The sequence below is a fragment of the Mercenaria mercenaria genome, chromosome 6, assembly GCF_021730395.1.
Source record: "Mercenaria mercenaria strain notata chromosome 6, MADL_Memer_1, whole genome shotgun sequence".
NCBI classification, from domain to species: Eukaryota; Metazoa; Mollusca; class Bivalvia; order Venerida; family Veneridae; genus Mercenaria; species Mercenaria mercenaria.
The window spans coordinates 44,277,283-44,297,318 of NC_069366.1; the positions used below are offsets into that span (position 1 = coordinate 44,277,283).

Sequence of the window (20,036 nt, forward strand, 5' to 3'; positions counted from 1 at the left end):
GCAATATTCTTCTGACCGCTCTCAAACTTCTGGTTACACTAATAAAACTTTCTTTTCTTCAGTGCATTGTCCCTTAAACCTTTTGCAGCATAGCATTTTTCTGTTTCCTTGAGTTTCGATCAAAAACACAAAATGTTATCTCATGTCTCCGTTCAACACTGATTTTCAAGCGATGGCAAACACAATATGCCTGCCAAACATTTAAATGATGTCACATTTATAATTCTAATTTATTAGAGTAACGCTTACACTCTGCATTGATATTCACCCCAGTTAAGAAAAGGTAGCTTGAAAAATAGGTAAGTGGCAAGTAATGTTTTAATGCATGTAAAACAGAAAATGAGACAAAGTTGGGTCGAATGACGTCACATGACGTTGCCAAGGGGACTAGCATTTACTTATTATTTATCCAAAGAAAATTTAATTTTGACATATCAACTTAGTATTCCCTAGTCTACATTACATCGCAGTTTCATTCATTTTTGAAGAAATTGAGCACTTTTCCGGGTATTCATTTAACACCCCTCATAGATAGTCGCTATTTCAAAATGGAAAAAGCTATTGCAGTACCATTAAGATCCAGCATATTAAAAAAATCGTAATGAATCCGTATAAAGTAAATAATTCTTCAAAAGCAAATGACACTTTTTGTACGTAGGGTTCCTTTAAAAGGAAATTCGAATGTAGATTTCCGATTATAGGAGTTATTCAACGGCAAAGTATATGATTAATCGAAAACGGTTTACCCCCAAACATTAATTAAGATCCTTATATTTCATATGACATGATTCTTTCATTAGATTAGACATCAATGTATTTAAAATCACGTTATTTTGCATGGAATTTTCACGTTTTGAATTTCTCGGGGGAAGGGTTGGGGCATTTTCTTACGCAAATCCTTAATACTGACTTAGTATTTAATTACTGTTTTATCTTTTAAACAAATTTGATGTAGTTAAAAATAATATGTAATACAAACGATTATATGAGCTGAAGGATCCACCACAGTCTCTTCTCTTTGACTATTTGAAATAGGTATTGTACCCGCTACGAGAGACACTACAGTTTAAGTTCAACTGGTTCCCAGCCGGTAACGTGATGAACACCTCCTTAGGTCCATAGAGCGTCAGTTGTACTGAAAGGTTGACGTAAAATGATGATTATTTACCTTTATAATACTTTAGGTGTAAATGTCAAGCATATATAATCATCAATTTGTAACAAGAGGGCAATATATCGCTCAACAGTAAACAGGTATTTACATGAAACATTTAGAAATCTGACCTGCAGAGGGGATTATCTTCAAAGTTTTTCATAGAGCCATCTAGGGAAAACTAGACCTCTCCTGGCAGCCAATGTTTTGACAATTCTATACGGCTTTTAACAATGCTAGTAGTCATCCGAACAATATTGTTGTGCAACTGTGTCAAAATCTTGTCAGTGATTTAAGAGGAGAAGGCATTTGAAGATTTTTTCAAGTTTTAGCTCTTCGAATTACAATAATTTGAACAGTCTTCATATTCATTGGTCACCAAAGGTACATTATTGAAAAATCATTTTAGAAGTGGCCAGGACAAACAAAGAAACATCCATACCACATTTAATCAAACAACAATATGATTTTAGACGAGATATCATTCAAATAAATATTCGATGCAAACGGTCGTACGAGTTAATATTGAACACTTTGGTGGGCTAAAATAGAGTACCAGAATGTCGTCTGTACCGCTTCAAATTTATATGAATTCACATGAATTGTGTTTAACGCCTGATGACAGCTAAGTTCAAGCTGAACTTGATTTCCGTAAAGAATTAAAAAAAAAAAAAAGAATAAATAAAATAGTTGAAATTCTACGACAACCTACTTTTTAATTGATATTTTAACAAGAAACATGCTTTTTGAATATAGATATGCAATGTCACTTTCCATGAACACAAGTTCTACCAGGGATCACACTAGCCATGTAAAATAATTCCCACAATTGATTTTCTGACCAATAAGAACAATAATGCAGCATTACTGTTTTCCAAAAAGACTTATTTAAAAGCGACTTGTGGAAGTTTGCAGCAAAATTTGGGTAAATTCAGTCCAGTGGTGCAGACAAAGAAGTCATTTGAAACAAAAGACAATACTAGTAGTTGAAGGAAACCTTCCTCTTTTAATGAAGGAAATACCATTAGAAAAAAATATAGTCAGATTTGGTTGAGTGTCATCCAGTAAGTATTAAGTTGATGTGTTTGAACGTTAAAGTTAAGTCAAGACTTAAAGATGGACGGACGAATGCCACAACATATGTCCAAAGTGAGCAAGAATTAGCATTTCTGTGTTTAAATGTGTATTGTCTGCAGCTTTGAACTATAGAATATAGTGTTGTAATTTTAAAAATCCTGTTCATCTTTAATTAAAATGATACATGATTACTGTTTTATCAACATTTTCCACAATTAGTTTTTTTTCCTGATTACTCTAAAGTAAGAGAAAATACCGTTGAAATAATACACCATTCTAAAACTCCAGATTCCATTTTGACTTTATTTGCGAATGTACTTATATAAAACTTGAAGAGTATCGGTCTAAGTTATCATAATAAAACTTTTCCATGCAAAAATGCAATGTTTCTATTTTTTGTCAAATTGTGATTATTACAATGGTAAACCCGTTTTTGGTCATACAATTGACATTATTATTGATGTTTCAAAATGGTCCTACAACCATCCGGAAGATCACTATAATTATGTATAAATGACATTTGCATCTTACAACTTGAAAGTAAAGCAATTCCTGAAAATCTCTGTTACGATTTACATGGATCAAATAGCAATTTTTTCATTGTCTTTTGCATTATTTCCATATAAAGTATTTTTCTATAAAAGGGTATTCCAGCGCTTCTTTAAAAATATAATCACGACTTTTAACACTGTTCTCCTCAGTCAACACAAGGAAAGAAAGTGCTCTTTCATTGAGTTACGTTTTGATATGCTAGTCGTTTCTTTTGATGACTATACGTAAAGTCGACAACACATATGACAAATCGTCCAATCATGATTTTTTTTTCTAAAAAGCGGTAACAATAAGTAATTGAAACACGACATGTTATATATCATTTTCACGGTGCTCAACTAATCTGGTATGTGTGTGTAGATTAGGTTAGCAAAATATGAAATATCACCTTTTTAAATACACATATTAATAAACGTGACAATGTATCGTGTGTATAACAGTTAAAAAGAATTTAATTTTTCTACCACTATACCACCTGAATTAGTTTTAGATTGTTCAAATTAAATCGTTCATTTAAAATATCAAACTAAGAGACTTACTGGTAGTTTCACAGAGTTTTCCAGTATATCCTGAAGGACACTCGCAGATGAATTGCGACAAATGAGCAAAGCACGTACCTCTGACACAAGGGTTGTGTTTACACGGATTAGTCACTGCAAAACAAGGTTTGAAAGACAGTTTTGCCAGTTTTGATATCGGGTTGCCTCAAATTTATCCAAACCAAAACATATGGAAATTTTGTTGATTTTCATAACATGTGGTCAGTATCATAAGGATTTAGACTTCGAATGTTTTTTTTTAAATAAAAGCTTTTAAGATGTTATTTATGTGGCCAAAAATGATTTAAAAACAGCGTTTAAATATATTATGAATATGGTATGAGCTGTACTTTTAGGAATAAAAACCTACCCTTTTGACAAATGTCACCACCATACCCTCTCGGACACTGACAGACATATCGGTTTATGCCGTCTTTACATACGCCACCATTGAGGCAAGGGCTTGGTGAACATTCATCGATGTCTGAAATACCGGGTTTATGCTATGATTAAGTAACATTTAAATCGTATTTTTTTCAAGAAATTAGTTTTGATCACGTCCATTTTGCTCATATTAGATACGAGTTATGCAGAAGCGACGAAAAACTGCCTTTCGAAAATCCTTTAAACGAACAATTTATCATAATAATTAATATCAAGCTAAGAGGTATTTCATGAACAGCAGGGTCTTTTGATTGTAGTCTTGTGTTGTGTATGTATAGCATTACGGTATATAGCATTACGGTAAATATGTATAATTTGTTCTACTTTAGAACTTGTTTAAGTCATTTGTATACACTAATTATGTCAAGTTCATATCTTAAAAAACTGCTTAAATGAGCAAATAGACACAAAGGTAATACAAAAAAAAGTCACCAAGCTAGTATACAGAACGCCTGTGGTTCTACCCAGTTGCCCGCCCATGCCCGAAATAATGCTCGAATGGGAACCTTGACTATTCTTACTTTTAAAGCTCAAAAGTCCCCTTATGACATATATTTGTGTCGGTGTAATTTTAAACCCTCCGAATATATCGTAGGTGTCTAAATAAAGTGATTGCAATATACGTGATAAATAACATATACATATAACATTGACTTTGTACACGATTTGACCTGTCTGACAATGATCTCCGGTAAATCCTGATGTGCAATTGCACGAGAAGTCCGCTATTTCATCAATACAAATGCCCCCGTTCAAACATGGCTGTGAGAAACATTCGTTGTTATCTGAAATATAAAAAAGTTCCATGCTTGATGTTCTACATATCGCAAATATGTCTACAGCAATTGTTTATGAGACTAATGACATGCGTCACCTCTCATGCCAACCCAACTACTCTGGTATCGGGATGAATGGAAAATGCTATGAAAGAGCACTGAACAGACTACAACCCTCACGCCCTAACTATAATGTATATAATGATCTAAGATATCGAACATCTAATATATTATGATTGAAATAACAAAATCATAATGTGCACTAGATCGTGGTGGGATTAAGTTTCAGAACTATTCCTTTGTATGCACATATGAACATTAAGGTTGGTTCTGTTCTTTCTACAAGGATCAATTGAGCAATTGCTTAAACACTGAACGATTCTTACCCTAGAGATACCGAGAGTCATACTAAACGAATACCGACGGTCATCTTGAACGATTCTCATTTTTCAAATACAGACAATCATATTAACGATTCTAATCTTACAAATACCGACAGTTATATTGAAAGTTTCTCATTTTTCAAACACCGACAGTTACATTGAACGATTCTCACCTTTCAAAACACAAACACTATATTAACGATTCTTATCTTACAAATACCGACAGTTACATTGAACGATTCTCACTTTTCAAATACAGACAACCATATTAACGATTCATATTTTCACCTTTCAGATACCGACAGTTGCATTGAACGATTCTCACATTTCAAATACAGAAAACCATATTAACGATTCTTATCTTACAAATACCGACAGTTACATTGAACGATTCTCACCTTTCAAAAACAGACATCCATATTAACGATCCTTATTCTCACCTTTCAAATACCGACAGATACATTGAACGATTCTCACCTTTCAAATACAGACATCCATATTAACGATTCTTATCTTACAAATACCGACAGTTACATTGAACGATTCCCACCTTTCAAAAACAGACAACCATATGAACGATTCTTATTCTCACCTTTCAAATACCGACAGTTACATTGAACGATTCTCACCTTTCAAATACAGACAACCATATTAACGATTTTTATTCTCACCTTTCAAATACAGACAGTTGCATTGAACGATTCTCACCTTTCAAATACAGACAACCATATTAACGATTCTTATCTTACAAATACCGACAGTTACATTGAACGATTCTCACCTTTCAAATACAGACAACCATATTAACGATTCTTATTCTCACCTTTCAAATACAGACAGTTGCATTGAACGATTCTCACCTTTCAAATACAGACAACCATATTAACGATTCTTATCTTACAAATACCGACAGTTACATTGAACGATTCTCACCTTTCAAATACAGACAATCATATTAACGATTCTTATTCTCACCTTTCAAATACCAACAGTTACACTGAACGATTCTCACCTTTAAAATACAGACATCCATATAAACGATTCTTATCTTACAAATACCGATAGTTACATTGAACGATTCTCACCTTTCAAATACAGACATCCATATTAACGATTCTTATACTCACCTTTCAAATACCGACAGTTACATTTAACAATTCCCACAATAAAAATACAGACAGTCATATTGACCGACTCACACATTATAAATACCAACAGTTACATTGAACGATTCTTACCTTTCAAATACAGGCAATAAATATTTTCGACTATCAATTATACAGACAGTTATATTAAACGATTTTCCCCTTTCGAACACCGACAGTCATATTGAATGGCTCTAGCCGTACAAATACCGATAATTACATTGAACAATTCTCACATTACAAATACAGACGGTAATATTGAACGATTGTCACCTTTCAGATACAGACAGTCATATTGAACGATTTTCATCATATAATACGAACAGTCACATTGAACGATTCTCACCTTTCAAATACAGAAAGTAAAGTCATATTGAATGATTCCTACCCTAACACTACAGACTGTCATATTGAACGATTATCATCTTACAAATACAGACGCTCACATTGAACGATAATCACATTGCAAATACCATTAGTCATACTGAACTATTCCTTCCTTATAAGTACCGACAGTCATATTGAAATATTCTCACCTTACAAATACAGACACTCACATTAAACGATTTATATCTTAGAAATACAGACATTCACATTGAACGATTCCTATCATATAAATAGCGACAGTCATATCGAACGATTCCTATCTTAGATATACAGACAGACGTCACATTAAGCGATTCCTACCTTACAAATACCGACAGTCACATTGAACACTTCCTACCTTACAAATACCGACACTCCAGTCACATTAACGATTCCGTTATAGAAGGTTATTACATATACACAGTCATATACAGACAGTCATATTGAAATATATCTGCCTAACAAATACCGACCGTCATATTGAACAATTGAAATATTTTCACCTTACAAATACAGACACTCACATTGAACAATTCCTACCTTACAAATACCGACAGTCATATTGAACAATTGAAATATTTTCACCTCACAAATACAGACACTCACATTGAACAATTCCTGTCTTACAAATACCGACAGTCATATTGAACGATTCCTATCTTAGAAATACAGAGTCACACTGAGCGATTCCTACCATACAAATACCGACATTCACATTGAAGAATTCTTACCATACAAATATCGGCAGTTACATTGAACAATTCCTACCTTACGAATACAGACAGTCACATTGAACAATTCCTATCTAACAAGTACCAACAATCACATTGAACAATTCCTATCTTACAAATACCGACAGTCACATTGAACAATTCATACCTAACAAATACCGACAGTCACATTGAACAATTCCTACCTAACTTATACCGACAGTCACACTGAACAATTCCTATCTTACAAATACCGACAGTCACATTGAACAATTCCTATCTAACAAATACCGACAGTCACATTGAACAATTCCTACCTTACAAATACCGACAGTCACATTGAACAATTCCTACCTAACAAATACCGACAGTCACATTGAACAATTCCTACCTAACTAATACCGACAGTCACATTGAACAATTCCTACCTTAAAAATACCGACGATCACATTGAACTATTCTTACCTAACAAATACAGACACTCACATTGAACGATTCCTATCTTACAAATACAGACAGTCACATCGAAAGATTCAAACCTTACAAATACCGACAGTCACGTTGAACGATTCTTACATTACAAATACAGACAGTCAAATTGAACGATTCTTACCTTAAAAATTAATCGATTCTTACCGTACAAATACAGACAGTCATATTGAACTGTTCTTACTTTATAACTACGGACAGTCATGTTGAACGATTCTTACCTATTTCGCAGAGTTTGCCAGAGTAGCCTAGAGGGCAGACACAACGGAATCGTTTATGATAGTGGTAGCATACGCCTCTCTCACACGGATTAGATATACATGCGTTTATAGCTGAAATATATCGAAGCTAGTATGTACTACAATAAAATTTTAACAAAGACAAAACTGATGAAAATAATGAAGAAGCTACCGGTGTGTCTAGCGTACTATTGTCGAGTTTAAGGTGAATTTCTAATATGAAAAATGGGACAAACTAAACACTATATTTAAATACTAATTCTATACAGTATTTTATTGGAATAGAATAAGTGCAACAAGAAATATCTTTAAAAATGATGGCCGGCGAATTGTAATAAGGAAAGAAGTTTATAAATTTTTCATCTAACATTCATCTTTCATCTAACATTTTTCAAATTGCAAAACTAAACACCGCACTTTAACAATTTAAATGGTTCTCTTTTAATTTTTCGCAAAGGTTTCGTAGGGTTGCAATTTTGTTTCGTTTATCCTTAGACGAATAGTTACAGCAGTAGTTCGATGAAGATTCATGAAGCGGTTCATGAGAAGAGGTCATTAAACGTGTTTATATTTTTAGCTAAATTGGTCCCTATCCCCATTTGTAACAAAATAGCAGGAGACCTTACGATATTGTTACACATCGAGTTTGATAAAAACCCATTACATTTTAGTGGTTAATGCGAAGAAAGGCATATCTACTTTTAGCTATAGTGGTCCCTAATAGGGCCCAAGTTCCTATATAAATAAATTTGGAAGAGGACCTTATAATGATGCTCCTGACCAAGTATGACAAAGATCCACCAAGCTGTTCATGAGACGCTGTATAAAGGCATTTCTAGTTTTAGCTCTAGCAGCCCCTAAAAGGGGTCAAATGTCCCAGCTGAACAAAGTTGGCTGCGGGCCTAATAAAGATGCTACAAATCAAGTTTGATTAGAGTACATGAGAAAAAATCAATTAAAGGATTTTTTTATTTATTATTTTTATTTATTTCTAAAATAGGCCAACTGATCCCGCTTTAACAAGTGCATATTCGCTATTCGTGAATCTTTGGACAATGACGTCACACCTATATAAAGTGAAGGTCAAGCAAAACATACAATTGTTATTATTTCAATATTTCTGTTTCATAAGCAAATTTTGACCGCATAAGCAAAGTTTGACCGTAGTTATATCACATAGATAAACTGTATGCAACGTACCTTCATTTCAGTGTAAAATGAGATTCAGTCATTATATAGCATATATATAATGAAACAGATTTCAACTGAGTTCAATACTTGCATACAATACTAAAAAAAAATATTCATATATAACAAATCAGTTAATTAATTTGTAACAAATATATCAAAGCAAACAAGTACTCATTTTAATATGCAAACTGAATAAGTCACAAAAGCAAGAAACCTTTTCATATACAGACGACAATTGTAACAAGGAAAATCTTTTAAAAAGCACTTCTCTACATAAAAGACTCTTATCACACCCATATTCATGTGATACGCAGACCGTATTCAGCTCTTTCTTTAATTTGATATATGTTGGTATTTGAACAGGTTTTTATCATATTTATTAAACTTACTTATTATTTTGAAATATATCAATATTCTTGCTAAATATACTGAGCCAAAGTTAGCTTTAAAACTGTGAGCAGCGTCGTTTAGGATAAACGCTTTGTCTACATTTCACTCAGCGTAGCACAGTCAACAGAGTGAAAGAAATTGACACTCTCGTCCAATCAGGCAGAGTGTTGCATAAATCTTCCGTTTTGATAAATTATCTATAATGCGTTATCAAGTAGTTTGATTGGCAAACTGAAGTCACGTGGCATAGGAAAACAAAAACGAATTTAGACGGCGTCGCCGAAAAATAATCCTGCACATGAGCTAATGAAATACTAATAAAACATCAATAAAACACATACTTCAACAAATTATCAATTCTGAACTTCTTTTGCATATGATAGGGGTCTAAATACATACTAGTTTTGTACTTCTGGAAATGAAATACTAATTTTATATTATTTAGTTAAATACTAATACTGTATCAAAACAAATGACATAATAATGATGTTCGTTCTCTCATTTTAAACTACTCGCATACACTTTCGGTTACTGTGAATAACTTCAAGTTCGCAAAATCTGTTCTAGAAAGTATGTATTTGCTATAGAGAAATAACAAACAAAGCGAAATCCTACAATAAGTACTTGTCGAGTATACACAATTATTCATTTTATTTATCTTTTCAAAATTGTCTAGGGATGAGTTTTCTTACATTCGAAATATTTTGGCCTCAACAGAGTCAAATTACAAGTTCACGTCAGAATAGTTATCTTTTTCAAAACTGCATTATTTTGATAACTCCAATTAGCGATTTACTTAAGGAAATACAAATTATTTATCAGTTCGTACTTTGCGAGCTGAGGTATTATTTTAAATAAAATTATATATGTAATCATCTTATTTTCGTGTAAATATCAATATATTTTTCTAAATGTATGAGGTATTTAAAAATTGTTTAGTCTAAATCTAAAAGATATTATCAAACTTTTGCCGTAAGAGAAGATTTGATAATTGTACAGCAAATCAGTGAAATTGAAAACCGCTTACAATTGTTTCTGTATTCAAAATTGTTAACTTCCTGTAGACCTGTTTAGATGTCAAAATAATGAGTGAGTATTTAGATGGCTTGGTGCATTCACCAGAACCCTGATAACATTGTTTCCTTGATAAAAATTGAATGTGCACCTTTATTGTTACTTAATTACATTCTACTTTTTATAAACTAAGTTAAACTAGAATATTGTCATTTTTGAATCGCAAATATCCAAAAAAAATATTTGCATTTGTCTTTGTTTTCAATTTTCGATTGAATGAGGCTTGTTCCAAAAATATTATTTGTTGATATGCCTTTAAGTTTAGAGTCGCAATGCTGACATTCCGAAAAATATGTTGGAAGAGGCAAATGAGCTGATACATGTTTTATTTAATAATCAATCGCACTTAAGAGACAATCTTCAAGAGGTAAAAGTGTAGATATCTCGATTTAGAGGTGAAGGGTACGTACAAAATGTGGGTTGCCTACCCAAGAAAAATAATCAGTATTTTCTATGCTCTGACAGATTGGAAAAGCTTTCGTACTTAATTCAAAAAGCTTGCTGTCAAAAAAAAAAAACATCAAAATATTTGAACATTTTTTGATGTTGTTTATTGTGCTTACACATGTACTTGAATCAAAATTTTTACCAGTGTACCCCGAGGGACAAACACAATAATAGTCTGTGTGATGATGGAGGCATATACCACTCAGACAGGGATTAGTGCTACATGCATCAAGAGTTGAAATAACAAACAAAAACCCCTAATCTTTTCAAGAAAATTTAACTAAATTTGTTACAAAGTAACGTCAGACAAAATAGACAAACTTAAAAGTGTTGCCCAGCCAAAATAATAATCATTGTGTGTCCCTCAGACAATGGATGTGATTCGTGAACACAATTTACATTTAAAAATAATTTTGCTTATTCTGCGGTTTTGCCTTGTAAATCATAAATGATTTTGCAGTAGATCATATCTATAACAAGATAAAAAAAAATGAATCCTTCATTAATCAAGCTGATTTACGAGTTATGTTTGAATATAAACAACTTCATTTTAACATCATTTTGCTTACTTGTTTCGCATTTTTTCCCAGTGTATCCAGACGGACAAAAGCAATGATATTCTGTCCCATTTCCAAAGCATGTCCCGTGCAAGCATGGATTCGAACTGCAAGCATCCCCTACAACAATGGTGGTTTTGAAAGGTATATGAAAGGAAAAATTTAGAACACATGTTAAAGACATAATTAAGAGCATATCGTCCTTTGTACATATATCAGCCATCAGCTCTCATCTCATGGGGTTGTTATGTGGTCAAGGTAATGATTCCTCAATCAGGAGAATGTTGGTGCAAAGCACACTTGTGGCACGACCTTGTACCTCCACTAGAATCATTGTTGTCCTAGAAAATACTCGAGAGCGATTTAGCATTCATTTTTCTCCGTAAACCATGTAACAATTACAAAGTCGTTTATCCACTTTATGAAACAAATAAAGTTAATAAAGTATCTTGTATAGTTATCGACTCATTTGAAACCGTACCACCCTAGTGAGTAGTTCTGGTCGACTTTTTGTCCTACTTCCATTTTGCCAGGATTTCAGTCAAACCGATCAATGTACACTAAAATAGTCTTGTTTTATTGCGTAACGAAACACATTTCATAGCCTTAATATATGCGCGATCCATTGCAAAATGCAAGCGTATCTTTACCCTACAACACAAACATAAAACAAGGTGGAATGCAAATGAACTCTTGTCGACAAAATATATTTTCTATGCATTTTTACGCTCCTTATGCTAAAAAGGTTTTATCAAATATTTATTTTCTTTCAAAGTGGATGTGAAAGCACTCGAGGCCCTGACTTAGGCTCTTGCACCACATCCAGTCCCTACAGATTCTGCAGATGTTATAACACGTCAAACGTGCGTTATCCTTACAAAAAGGTGTGATGATTCTTTAACTAATTCCATCGTTTGTGCCATTGACTTACCATCAGAACTGGTTGAGTTACTCTGTGTGTCTTGTAAATTCTGCGATGTTTCATTTGATGGTGAACTTTCCGTTAGCCGTACTCTGAAGTAAAAGGGTTTTTTCTAGTTTTTTTTTTCAATTTTATTTTAATGAATTTAATAACAAGCAAGTATATGTACATTTTGTTACCTGTACATTTTCAGTTCAAACTATAATCATCTTGATATCACAATTTGTCTAAACCTGTATTCATTAGGTTAACTCTTTTCCTTTTTGTGCTTTTTGCAATAAAAACTTAACAGGTTGATAAATAACGGGGAAGTTACACTAAATTTATGATCTGAATGTTTGTGTCGTTGTGCTACTAATCGCAGATTTGATAATATTCCTTATATAATCGTGTAGGATAAATTTCCGCATAATGTTGCAATTAATACCTGTATATTTGAACTTAGACATTCCATAAAACAATGATTTGATTTCTTTTAGAAATTCGGCCTATCAAGGTGGTAATTGTTTTGCGCCAAACGAGCGTGACTAACGCTCATGAAACTCATATTCGGATTTGTTTAAATGGATATTCAAAGTCGCCGTGAGAGAAATATCTAATATCTGTTAAAGGCGTTACACCTTTAGATGAAAAATTAATTAATCAGTTTCTCCAATGATAGATTGTTGCATTATTTGGTTACGTTTGTTATAATACTTTTTGTGAGTCTCTACAAAATTAATGCAGGGATATAAACTAAACAACACATTGTCAAGACTGAAGCATAGTACACAATGCAAGCTGCGGGTTAACAGACCATATAATTAACTCATAACTATGCTTGTAAATCATTATGTTGTTGAATCGGAACCTAATACTACATTCCGGTCCTTTTACTGAAAAGAAATAATTGTAATAATCATTTAAAGAAATATAATATAGAACAGTAAAACTATACAGTTCACAAAACAAAATCTTGAACCTTTTGTACAGTTTGCACTCACATTGAAAGTTTAATGTCAGACTTCAAACTAGATTTAACTCCTGAGTAGATCTAATGTTCCACAGTCTCACAGTTAATTTTCAACACCATTTAATTTGCATAAAATTAAATGTCAGTTTTCATATTCATCATTGAAATAAGTCTGTTCCGGCGACTCTCTCTACCAAACTGATAAATGGGCAATTTGGCTGTCATCCTATTATTTTGTTTCGTGTCATATATGGGAGGGAGATCAGGTATTGATGGAATGATATTTTCATTTTCCGCTAACATTTCAATTTCCCAGGGATTGATGTCTACGTGTTCTTTTATTTTAGACAAATGTAGCCATATTCTATTACGCAGATTCTTTATCTGCACTGGATATGACCTTGGGTTGTCTGATATTTCTATGACTTTTGAAGGCTTCCTGACTTTGCCAATGTCTAGTCTGATTGAGTCATTGATTTTAAGGGTTGGTAACGGCCTACCATAACATATTTCTTTCTCGACAAAACCATGTTTTTACTCGTTTATGATTATGCAATATCTTACAATACCTTACGTGTTTTGATACGTAAGTGTAAGCACTTTTGAACGTGTACATGTGCGTGAAAAGAGTGCTATATAAATGTGCTATAATAATAACTACACGTGCGCCAGAAAAAAGCGGTAACGCTTCAAGTTTCACAAAAGAAACCTAAATACTTGATCATATTTATTGAATCGTAATAAACGAATATCAATGTATTTGAATATCAAAACACGTAAGGTATTGTAAGATATTGCATAATCATAAACGAGCAAAAAACATGGTTTTGTCGAGAGAAAAATATGTTTAAAAACAAGCAGGATCTTTAAAACACAACATATATTAAACACGAGGACCAAATGGTCCTAGGTCGCTCACCTAAAAACAGCTAGAACAGCCAGAATAATCTCTCTGAAATTGACTGTTAATTTGTTTTGGGTTATTTTTCAAGAAGGAAACAGAAAGGGGGCATTCTGGCTGCAACATCCTTTACCTTAAACCTACTGATCTGAGAAGTACTAGGAGTTGTCTACTCCATTTGAACCGCAAGTTTGAAGGGTGAATGTTAATGGCTCCTCAACAAATGCTACGGGAAAAATTGAGGCCTAAGTGACCTTGACGTAGTAGACATGGAAACAGCCCTTATTGCATACAAAAGTTTTTTCACAAGGTTTTTCTTTGATTTGAACGGATGACCTAGTTTTTGACCCAAGATGACCCATATTTGAAAATGACATAGAATTTATCAAAGCAAACATTTTGATGAAATTTAACGAAGATCCACTGAAAAATGCAGCCCCTGTGGCATAAACAAGGTTATTCTTTGATTTGACCAGGTGACCTTGTTTTTTATCCAACAGGACCCATATTTGAACTTGGAACTAGATTTTATCAAAGCAAACATTTTGATTAAATTTCATGAACATCCTACCTAAAATGTAGCCCCTATTGCATTCACAAAGTTTTTCTTTGATTTTACCGGGTGACCTAGTTTTTGACCCCAGATAACCCTTATTTGAACTCCACCTAGATTTTATCAAGACAAACATTCTGATCAAATTTCATGAAAATCCAGAGTAAAATGCAGCCACTATTGCATACACAAGGTTTTCCTTTGATTTAACTGGGTGACCTAGTTTTTGATCCAACATGACCAATATTCAAACTTAAACTAGATTTTATGCAGACAATTATTCTGATCAAATTTCATGAAGATTCAATGTAAAATGCAGTCCCTATTGCATATACAAGGTTTTTCTTTGATTTGACCTAGCGACCTAGTTTTTGATCCAAGATTACCCATATTCCAATTTATCCTAGATTTTATTAAGGCAAGTACTCTGACTAAATTTTGTAAATATTCATTGTAAAATGCAGCCCCTATTGCGTACACAAGGTTTTTCTTTGATTTGACCGGGTGACCTAGTTTTTAAGTCAAGATGACCAATATTCGAACTTAACCTAGATTTTATCCAGACAAAGACTCTGATTGAATTCCATGAAGGTTTGGTGTAAAATGCAATCACTATTGCGTACAAAATGCTTTTCTTTTATTTGACCTGGTGACTTAGGTTTTGATCCAAGATGACCCATATTGGAATTAAACCTAGATTTTATCAAGGCAACTATTCTGACTAAATTTTATGAATGTCCAGCGTAGAATGCAGCCCCTACTGCTTACACAAGGTTTTTCTTTGATTTGACCGGGTGACCTAGTTTTTGACCCAATATTTCTCATATTCAAACTTGACCTAGACTTCATCAAGGCAATCATTATGACCAAATTTCATGAAGATCAATTGAAAAATACAGCCTCTTTCGCATACACAAGGGTTTTCTTTGATTTTACCTAGTGACATAGTTTTTGGCCCTAGACAACCCATATTCGAACTTGGCCTATATTTTATTTAGACAAACATTCTGATTAAATTTCATGAACATCCAATGTAAAATGCAGTCCCTATGCATACACAAAGTTTTTCTTTGATTTGACCTAGTGACCTAGTTTTTGTCCCTAGATAACCCATATTCAAACTTATACTAGATTTTATCAAGGCAACTATTCTGACTTAATTTTATGAATGTCCAGCGTAGAATGCAGCCCCTACTGCATACACAAGGTTTATCTTTGATTTGACCGAGTGACCTAGTTTTTGACCCAATATTTCTCATATTCAAACTTGACCTAGATTTCATCAAGGCAATCATTTTGACTAAATTTCATGAAGATCAATTGAAAAAACAAGCCTCTTTCGCATACACAAGGGTTTTCTTTGATTTTACCTAGTGACAAAGTTTTTGGCCCTAGACAACCCATATTCGAACTTGGCCTATATTTTATTTAGACAAACATTCTGATTAAATTTCATGAACATCCAATGTAAAATGCAGTCCCTATGCATACACAAAGTTTTTCTTTGATTTGACCTAGTGACCTAGTTTTTGTCCCTAGATAACCCATATTCAAACTTATCCTAGATTTTATCAAGGCAATTATTCTGATCAAATTTCATGAAGATCAATTGAAAAATACAGTCTCAACCGCATACACAATGTTTTTTATTTGACCTAGTGACCTAGTTTTAAACCCCAGATGACTCATATTCGAACTTGACCTCAATTTTATCAAGGCAATTATTCTAACTAAATTTTAATAAGATCAATTGAAAAATACAGCCTCTATCGCATACACAAGCTAATGTTGACAGACAAACGACGGACGTCAGCTATCAAACGATCATAATAACTCACATGAGCAAAAAAAGGCTTCATTTTTGTCTTTTCGTTTATAGCTGTTTTTGGTTCGACCTAACGGTTGTATTTTTTAAGTTAACATGTCATTTTCCCACGATACTGGAACATTTTATTATTTCGTGATAACCTGTTGATATCTGATAAAGATAATTTTACATTTTTTATATAAAACGATGATAATAACGGTCACATGCCAGTTGAAGTGGTGTTGAACTACATTCATTTCTCAATCAAACAAATGCACGATTAGATGTTATAACTGTTAATTCTTTCGTATTAATTCTTATTGTTAAACAATTATTCTCTGTCAAATTTAATCGTAAGTAAATTCCTTACCTTAGCAGCAACATTGCAGCAATGGAAATGAAAGAAATGACCTCTGAAAATATAGATTTTTAGTAATCAGCAGTAAAGAAAAAATATATAAGGTTTAATATTTCAAATTTATATCATATAGACTAGATCTATAGTTATGATAAAATAGTTTCTAAAGTACTTATAAACTATTTCAACCTGCTGCCGGCAAGTGATTCTGCCTTTGTGACCAGCGCAGACTAAGATCAGCCTGCAAGTCCTATTCAGTCAGTAAATTTTCGGTGAACACCCCTTCAAATAATTAATGGTACTGCCCAAATTTAATGATGGACCAGTCCATTTTAGAATTTTAGCAAGCTAAAGGTTAAACAGTTTAAACAGTAGAACTTACTTAACAACAGCCTTTCAATATATACTAGTATACGTGCGTAATAGTAGAACCTTAAGAAGCATAGAACACAGTCATGCAGTTAAAAAAGAGCAGGCCCCGTTTCATTAATTTAAAATATATCTCTGACATGAATAAACGTTCATCTTAAAACAGCAGAAATATTTCTAAAGACTATTAACGAGTTCTACAAAGACCTCGCTGTACTAATTGATTTTTTTCAAGATCAATATAGGCATATAAAAATAAACAAAGAAGAATTAAACAACATTTTACTTACTTTTTGTTCCTAAAGAAAACATTTCGTCCCTTCGTAATATCCAGTATCGTGCAACTGATAACAATATGATATAACACAGAAAAGTTCACCGCATGAAGTAAACTTATCACCATTAAACATGCAAATTTTATATGTTGACTTACATAATGACAAGAAGAACGGTGTCTGCCACACAACACGGAGGTCGAGGGTTCAATACCGTTGTATATTTGACATAAAATTTGGCTTTCCTGAAATAAGACTATCAAGAATGCTTCAGTTGACCATACGCCACGCTCCGCCTACAGGTCACGTGGTACCGCAAAATCTTAACCTCCGACATTTAGGTCGATAATGGCGGCTGCTGCAACATTGCGCGATATTCCTGAAGATATTTGCGAGAAATTTCTGCCGTATTATGTGTCTTTAAGACAAAGACGGAATGCGAGAAAGTACTGTAAGGAGTCTTACATTTAGTGTCGGGACTTTCCGACATTCGGAGACGGAATTAGTTGCGAAAGCGTGTATTTTCAGAAGTCAATAGAAGACGGAAGAGGGTAACACGACGACAATTACTGATGACATTTATTGTTGAAAATTTTGTGTTGCTTCTTTAATAAATCTCTAACAACTTATGCGTGTTTTTATTATTATGAAAATATTTATTTATAATTCAGTTTAACATTTTCCCAGTATTTTCTCGACTTGTACTCAATCAGTACTTATGTCCCGTGTGCAAAACTGGAAAAAAAATGCAATGAAGGATAATGTTACACTTATACTTTAGGTATAACTAGCCCTTCTCCCTCAGCCTATAAAGAATTCACATCACCGACGCCTTTCCGTGTATGTGTTGATTAAGGTAACCAAGTAATTGAAAAGTTAGGGGACGAATAATGTGGAATTTTTGGTACATATTATTTTTGCTATTTTGGCAGTTTCTCTTCACAGGTTTCCCGTTATGTAAATGCCCAATAAGAACTAATGTGGCTTATAAATAAACCAACAAAACTAGATTTATTCATACCTTTGTACATACAAACATGTGGTAGTTTTCGTCATTTTTTTCCACATTCAATTGTTCGTGAGGAAGTCCACCCAGCTTTAATTCAGACTTGGAAACAGGTGTTACAGTAGTCGTTTGAATCTTTTTTTTTTTTAAATCATTTGATAGATTCATCTCAGTGTGAATGTGGCTATGGCATTGAAGATGCTGAGCATTCTTTTTTAAAGGCAGTCGTTCAGAGATAAAGACATCAGCTGTTTATAGCCACACGTCCCTATTATCCCATAAGTACTAACGCATTATTATTTGGTAAAGAAGATTTGACAGTAGAGGAAAACTCACTGATATACAACGAAGTCCAAAAGTTTTTAAAACAAAACGAAAGGTTCAAATAATACATAGTATTAACAACAGATCAAATAACATTGAACATTACATCTTACTAATACTTGACTAAATTTGACCATCATTGTTCAAAATTATATATATACATTTATCATCTCGTGACAGTCACAGATAGACCAATGCCATCACATCGAATTTTTTTCTTTCATCATGAAAAAGTGTTGTTTTCTTTTTGTTGCTTTTTTTGTAAATGCTTGAATAGACGTCATTTGTAGTTTATTATTGATCGATATTATAGGATGTTATATTTGTGTTCGTTTTTATCTATCTACAGCTAAAGGGAAGGACAGTCTAATGTTGTCAGAACTTGTTGTCAGACCCTTTTGCCCATTTATTTTATATGTTGAAATTGTTATTGCAAACACTTCATATAAAAGATTAACGAAATATGATTAAATCAAATAAATCCAGCGAAGACACCTCCAGATTTTCCTTAGGATTTGGAAAAGAGATAAACTTTAAAGCGCCCTCTAGGCGTTCTTGGAAGCGGCTTCGGACTTGCAAAGTCCCCACTGACACCTTTTTTTACCATTTCTAATAAGTTTTACACGTATATATAATCATTTTCAAAAGGAATTAATCAGCTGTTTTTATCGGTACGTCGGAGGGTAATTTTAACATTAACACCGCCTGGAAGTGTGCGTCGATTCAAGATTAGTTGATCGCTTATCGATTTAATGATTTGATTGACATGCGGCGTTTGGTCAGTTATTAACCTGCAATATTGATAGCTTCCAAAATAATTGAGGTAAGATAAATTTATGTATATTAACAACAAGATTTCGATACTGATATTTCTCGCAACGGTTGAGACGGGGACGAATTTTCAGTAAATTATACCTGTAACAACAACAGGTACACGTCTGACATTATCATATACATTACTTAATACTGTAAGAATATAAGATTCTTTCACTGGTGGTAGGTGCAGATGGGAATATCCGGCTCGAGGGTAACTGTTT

At 33.2% G+C, this 20,036-nt stretch overlaps 1 protein-coding gene across 1 annotated transcript; it reads right to left on the reverse strand.

Moving 5' to 3' along the window:
- Positions 1–984: 984 nt before the first annotated feature.
- On the reverse strand, positions 985–18,794 carry LOC123549069 (fibropellin-3-like). The gene is made up of 9 exons (XM_053545702.1): positions 17,685–18,794; positions 17,038–17,080; positions 12,464–12,546; positions 11,545–11,652; positions 7,856–7,966; positions 4,437–4,550; positions 3,692–3,805; positions 3,322–3,435; positions 985–1,135 (listed from the first exon to the last, which is right to left on the reverse strand). The coding sequence occupies exons 1-9, from the start codon at positions 17,704–17,706 to the stop codon at positions 1,023–1,025; spliced, it is 822 nt and encodes a 273-aa protein (XP_053401677.1). The 5' UTR covers positions 17,707–18,794; the 3' UTR covers positions 985–1,022.
- Between the last annotated feature and the right edge of the window lie 1,242 nt (positions 18,795–20,036).